The sequence below is a fragment of the Asparagus officinalis genome, chromosome 4, assembly GCF_001876935.1.
Source record: "Asparagus officinalis chromosome 4, Aspof.V1, whole genome shotgun sequence".
Classification (NCBI taxonomy): domain Eukaryota; kingdom Viridiplantae; phylum Streptophyta; class Magnoliopsida; order Asparagales; family Asparagaceae; genus Asparagus; species Asparagus officinalis.
Window position 1 is genome coordinate 53,734,564 of NC_033797.1, and position 6,848 is coordinate 53,741,411.

The 6,848-nt window shown below is 37.9% G+C and overlaps 3 protein-coding genes and 1 long non-coding RNA gene across 4 annotated transcripts in view; all 4 read left to right on the forward strand.

Annotated features, from left to right (window-relative positions):
- Positions 1 to 717, forward strand: part of LOC109838724 (uroporphyrinogen-III synthase, chloroplastic) — a 5,380-nt gene extending 4,663 nt beyond the window's left edge. Inside the window, exon 3 of the mRNA XM_020407146.1 lies at positions 701 to 717. Coding sequence (XP_020262735.1) covers positions 701 to 717 — 17 coding nt within the window. The remainder of the gene's footprint in view (positions 1 to 700) is intronic.
- LOC109838725 (protein FAR1-RELATED SEQUENCE 5-like) lies at positions 717 to 2,054 on the forward strand. Its single transcript, XM_020407147.1, has one exon. The coding sequence runs from the start codon at positions 717 to 719 to the stop codon at positions 2,052 to 2,054; it is 1,338 nt and encodes a 445-aa protein (XP_020262736.1).
- On the forward strand, positions 2,486 to 3,025 carry LOC109838726 (protein FAR1-RELATED SEQUENCE 9-like). Its single transcript, XM_020407148.1, has one exon. It carries the CDS (start codon positions 2,486 to 2,488, stop codon positions 3,023 to 3,025), a length of 540 nt encoding a protein of 179 aa, XP_020262737.1.
- On the forward strand, positions 3,149 to 3,606 carry LOC109835955. The gene is made up of 2 exons (XR_002245747.1): positions 3,149 to 3,196; positions 3,304 to 3,606. It is a non-coding gene; the product is annotated as an uncharacterized LOC109835955 (long non-coding RNA).

Below are 6,848 nucleotides of genomic sequence, written 5' to 3' on the forward strand. Positions count from 1 at the left end.
CCAAACTCCCCTCCGACCTCAGAGCCGACGCCCTCTCGCCGTCGCCCTCTCTTCTCGCCGTCGAGCTCCACAGAACCCAAACTCCCCTCCGACCTTAGAGCCGACGCCCTCTCGCAGTCGCCCTCTCCTCCGACCCCAGACTCCCCGACGCCCTCTCGCTGTCTCCCTCTCTTCTCGCCGTCGATCTCCGCAGAACCCAGACTCCCCGTCGAGGTTGTTGTTATTCTTGTTATTTTTTAAGCGATTACTTTTTAAGCGATTACTTGCTTGATTCTTGCTATTCTTGTTATTTTTTCCATCGTTTACTAAACAACTCCAAGAGGATTAGACCGAATTCAAAGTTTTCCAACCTCAATTGGGCAAATGGACAATATACAAAAAAAATACGACATTTGCACAACCTGAAAACATATGCGGTTTTTTAATTAATTATGCACAGATACAGTATTTGTTTGTCAATTATGTAGATTAGTGGCGTTAAACTAGTGCTTAGACTTTGAGTTTCAAACTTTTACTCTCTGACATTTTTCTGTTGCAAGAGATGCTTCACCATATAATAACTTTTTACAAGAAACACCCCATATAATAACTGTTTATAGGAAAGATATATCTTATACATGAAAGATATTTGTTTATGTTTGTGCACAGTAGTCTTTGATGGTTTGTTCTTGATGTTTGTTGTTGATGTTAATTTTTGTAGGTAAAAATTGTTCTTGATGTCTGATCCAATAGAAACTGAAGATGGTTGCTCCCATGTTGTTGATGAACAAATATCCCAGTTAGATAACTTAGTTGTGCTAATTGTTGATGAGCACTTAAAGCCAAAAATAGGAATGACTTTCGATAGTTTAGAAGATGCTAAAAAATTCTACAGAAATTACGGAAAGGTCGAAGGTTTTGATATCCGTAATAGCACAACAAATTATGGGAAGGATAGAGAGTTAATTTGCAAAAGTTATGTTTGTTCGAAAGAAGGAGTGTTAAAGAGAAAATCGTTGGAAATTCGACGATGTGGTACAATTAGAACAAATTGTAAGGCCTTGATTCGCTTCAAATTAGATAAGAACATTGGCATATGGAGTGTCTACAAGTTCGTGGAAGAACATAATCATACAATTACTTCACCGAGTAGAACACATTTTCTAAGGGAAAACCGTGAGGTCACAAGTGCGAAGAAGACATTAATAAAGCAGTTTGGAGAGGTGAACATTCCAACAAACAAGCAAATGGCCTTCTTTGAAAACTCTAGCGGAGTTTTTCATAGAATTGGATGCATTGAGACCGATGTGAGAAATTATGAAAGAGATTTGAGAGAGGAGAGGCGTGGTCATGATGCACAAATGATGTTGGATCATTTCAAGTCGGAACAAGAGAAGAATCCTTCATTTTATTATGTTTATGAAGTTGATGCAGAGAAGCGCTTAACTCATTGTTTTTGGGTGGATGGCATTGCTCGAATGAATTATCAACACTTTGGCGATGTTGTCTCCTTCGATGCCACACATAACACAAATCAATATGGCTTGGTATTTGTTCCATTTGTAGGCATAAATCACCATTGGCAAAGTATTTTTTTAGGATGTGGCTTGATCCCAAACGAAGAGGCGAAGTCTTTTGTATGGTTGTTTAACAAATGGATTGAAGCAATGGGTCATCCTCCTTCGGGCATGATTACTGATCAATGTCTTGGAATATGCAAGGCAATTGAAACCGTTTTTCCAGAAATTCGGCATAGGTTTTGCATTTGGCATATCTTGGACAAAGTTCCGGAGAAGTTGGGTTTTCCAGAAATTCGGCATAGGTTTTGCATTTGGCATATCTTGGACAAAGTTCCGGAGAAGTTGGGTCAATGGGCTTATAGAACGGAATTTATGAAATCTTTCAAAGAAAATATTTGGGACTCCGACGATGCTAGCTCTTTTGAAGAGAAATGGGTTTCAATTATTAAGAAAAATGGATTGGAAAAGCATGATTGGCTAAATGATATCTATGAAATTCGTGAAAAATGGGCTCCCGTTTATCATAAACAATACTTTTGGGCATTGGCTAAATGATATCTATGAAATTCGTGAAAAATGGGCTCCCGTTTATCATAAACAATACTTTTGGGCTAGCATGTCTAGCAGTCAAAGAAGTGAAGGGATGAATGCATTGCTAAAAAAACATATATTAAGGAAAAAATCACTTCATGATTTCGTGACTATATTTCAGAGGGTCTTGGCGAGACAAAGAGAGTGGGAGCTTAAAGAAGATCATTGCACAGTAGAGAAAAAACCAAAATTGAAGACTTTATGGTCAATGGAAAAACAAATGGCCCAAATCTACACGAAAAAAAATCTTTTATATTTTTCAAGACGAGCTTCAACCAAGCTTAATGTATAACATTGAGCTAGTAAAAGAAAATGAAAGAGAAAATACTTTCCAATTAAATTTTTGTGGTCATAATGAAAAATTGAGACATATTATATATTGCAAAACAACTAAAATGGTCCGTTGTTCGTGTTTCATGTTTGAATTCAAGGGCATTCCATGCCGACATATCTTGACATATCTTAAAATTACCAATCATAGTGAGTTACCGGAGCAATATATTCTAAGAAGATGGTGCCGAAATGTCAGAAAAAGGGTTGTTCTTAGAGATGGTAATATTATTGGAGATAATGCCACAATTAATTTTGCTTCTCGTTTTAGTGAACTAAATTGCTTAGCTAATGAAATGGTCAAAGAGGGGCTATCTTCTAATGATGTATATGAATTAATGCGTGAAATGATGATGGATGCTATTAATAAGGTGCAACGTTTGAAACTCATCAATGATGAAGAAATTGGACAAGATGTGGATGAGGAGTGTTCTCAAGATATAGTTCATGAACCAAGTCAAGCAAGAACAAAAGGAAGGCCTAAAGGGAAGAGGTTAAAGCCATCGAGAGAGATCCATAGATGCCGGCCTAGGAAATGCAAATTGTGTGGAAAGCGAGGACAAAATCATGATAGCAGAAATTGCCCTCTAAAGTTGTCAATGTAGTGTATCATTTGTTTTAGAAATACTAAAGTTATTATTTCTTTAAACTTTTTTTAAGTTGGTGCGATGATCTTTAATATGTTTTGCTATAATCAATTTTTTTTTATAGTGATTCAATGGAACAAGATAACATTGATGAAGCCACGGATGATTTAGTAGATTCATTTGAGGAAGGTAATGGTTAATACATACGAAATAACTTGTACATTGCCATTTGTATTATATAATGTGATTTTTTAATGTGATGAAGCAATTTGTTTTTTTTAATTTTTTTAATACAGATGAAGTTCTCACTATTGCGTGAAGTTTAATCAAGGTTGGCAGAGCAAATCACATCACTATTGGTGAGAAGGGGTTGATGAAGGCAGAGCACCAATGGGTTTAGTTTTGTATCTTTGGTTATGTATTTGTGTGGTACCCCAAGTGATTGAGACACTATTGCTTATTTTCATCTTTTGGTGGTTCTGTTGCTGACTTTGTGATGAAAGATTGAGACACTATTGCTTATTTTCTCTGTATTGATCAAGGTTGGATAGTGAATGATGTTCCATTTTATTGTTGCTTATTTTCATCTTTTGGTGGTTCTGTTGCTGACTTTGTGATGAAAGGTTGGATAGTTATGGTGCATCATGCAGAGGTTTGCACTGTGAAGTTTGCTTTTATGTCATGATGCTTTGTTAATAGCTTGGACGTTTGCTACTGCTGCATGTTGTAGTTGCTTGGTTCTGTTGTTAATAGATTGGACGTTTGCTACTGCTGGATAGTTATGCTGCATGTTATAATTTGCACCGTGTATCAACTGCTTGCATTCCCATCTCATTTCAAAAGTTATAGTTATGCATGTTATAGTTATGCTGCTGGATAGTTAATAGCTGCTGGATAGTTAATTTGCACCGTGTATCAACCATGAACATTCTTCTAATTATTATGTGGATCTGCATCCAGGAAATCTTATCTGATAGTTTGTGTCCTTTTGCTTTTGTAAATATCTGCAGCTAAAGAATTAAGATTTAGCATGTGCATCAAGTAAGCCAGAAAGAATAAAAGTAGAAAGTTTGGGCCCTTCTGTTGACTGATAACTTTGTTATACCTTGAGCAATTGAAATTGCTCTCATCACTTATATATGCTCCAATAATACATTCTTACACCCTACTTAGTAGAAATCCAATAAAAATACAAAATACAAATCCGAAAAAAATACCAAATAAAAAAGCAAATACAACAAGCTTCAACAAATCCATAATATCAAGGGAAAGCTTTCTCCTTTCCCACACTTCCCCACTTGACACGGTTCTTGAAACTTGTGGCGTCACGCTCGACTGATTCGTCTGAACAAGCTCTGCCTTTGAACCTTCAAACTCCTCTTCATCAGACACTCATTTGAAGAATCCACAATTACTCTCTCTCCAATTCGCGCATCCTAAAAACAATCGACCGGGGTTCCTCTTAGTTCCAGATCTGGAGAGTACAGCCCTCCTTCCACAATGGCACAACAATGCACGACGATTGCTTGAAGATGACTCCATGATCCACGGCTACAGATACAAAAGTTTAACCAAAAGTTTAACCAGACAATCATATTAAAGAGCAAATTAGAATATGTGCAATCATATGAAGTTATAGCCAGGTCTACATTTAAGTTTGATATCAGCAGGTATGTCAAGTGTACGCCGCCAGTGCCCTCCACGCCTCCTCTCCGTCGGAAACAGCAGAGTTTGTGGCGGAGATGGACCAGACGGTGAGGAGCGTGATAGTACAGTAGTACTGTCTGTTACAAGCCTCTTAAGGATCATTCGGCATCCGAAGGTTTATTTGCAAATTTTAAAGTCTCTGTCCTTCACAAATCTCTGATGATCATTCAGCATTAGAAGGTTTATTTGCAATTCTAAAGGCGTAATGAGTGGCATAACGTGTTGTACAGGGGGTCTATAATTAACCTTTCGTGATAAATTGATAATCTACGTGACACCTCAAATAGCCAAGCGTGCACTTATAATCCTCACAATCCTGTTCATGAATGTATACAAAAATTATTGCTAATTGTGGTACGCAATTTCCTCTAACACACAGGCTTTATGTTACAGATCCAACCTCTACAAACAATTATGTCTGCAAGCAAACACTGCAAACGAAAAACAGTTAACCAAAAATAGAAGAAGGAGCTGAATTTATGTTACAGATCCAACCTCCACAAACAATTCCGTCTGGGCACAATTTATGTTTGGTTCAAATAAATGGGATCATATGAATTCTGTCTCCAACAAAATGAAATCTGTCTATAAATCAAAATTAAAACAAGATGAAATCTGTCTCCAACAAAACTAACAACAAGATGAAATCTGTCTATAAATCAAAATTAAAACATCAACAAGATGTAATCGCTTAAAACATCAACAACCCACATCAAAATGCCTTAAATCAAGCAAGAATATAAAAACGCACCTGATTCAAGGAAGAGGGTTTGGGTTCTGGGGAGCTCGACGGCGAGAAGAGAGGGAGACGGCGAGAGGGCGTCGGGGAGTCTAGGGTTGGAGGAGAGGGCGAAGGCGAGAGGGCGTCGGCTCTGAGGTCGGAGGGGAGTTTGGGGAGAGAGAGGGAGGAGAGTCTGGGACGGCTGAAATGAGGTCACGAGGTGATCTGAGGGTTTCTTCACGACTTTAATGAGACTCGATTTTCAGCCGTTCAACCACATCCGACGGACCACGGTGATTTCGCACAGTAAACGGTGCGAAACGTTTTCGCATTGGAAAAGTTCTCTCTCTCTCTCTCTCTCTCTCTCTCTCTCTCTCTATATTAAGCAAGATAGAATTTAGATTCTTGTTCAAAGGTTGAAGTTCAAAAATGTGACACAGGCATGTTCACATGTAAAGTAAAATTTATAATTAATTAATGGATTTAGAATGAAGTTACTGCTAATACTCGTTCAAATAGAAAACACACACACACACACACACACACACACACACACACACACATATTATATATATATATATATATATGGAAAAGTGAATCTAAGGTGACACCCTAGGCTCCCACCTAAGGACGCGGCCTAGAATCACATCATTTCCTAAATTTTTTTTTGCGATCCGCTCAGTTGAACTTGATCTACACGTTTTTAAACCCAAACACACCAATTTTGGGGTAAACCCGTTGTGTTTTGACCATTCGTTGAGCCGTGCAAAAGGTTCTATTCATTCGAAATCGTTAAAATTGCAGCGAGTGGATAAATGGTCAAAACATGACGGGTTCACCCCAAAATTGGTGTGTTTGGGTTTAAGAACGTGTAGATCAAGTTCAACGGAGCGGATCGCAAAAAATTTTAGGAAATGATGTAATTTTAGGCCGCGTCCTTAGGTGAGAGCCTAGGGTGTCACCTTAGATTCACTTTTCCCTATATTATATATAATATGAGCAAGATACCTTACTCTTGTGAGTACGTGAGAATTATATGTTAATGTCCATTATGGTGTTTTATTTTCTAGTGTTGTTTCTTTCCATAGTCGGTATTGATATTTAGGTATCTACAGTCTGAGACATATGGTATATACATGAGGGTTTCCTTGTTTGGATTATTTCGCTCGACGTACTATGCCTCGTGTTGTAGATTTCTAAATATTAATACCATTAGATGGAGGGAAATGATGTAGGTAGACTATGCTTAATAGATAGAGCCTCCACTACATCTAGTAGTCCTTCCCCTGGAGGCGGATGAAGATGATCTTGCTTTAGCGTTCTGACGTTTTTGTTATTGTTTTTTTTGTTTTAATTTTCTTTTCAGGCAGTTCAGAGCTTCGGAGAGCCGCAGGTTGACGGTCTTCCAGCATA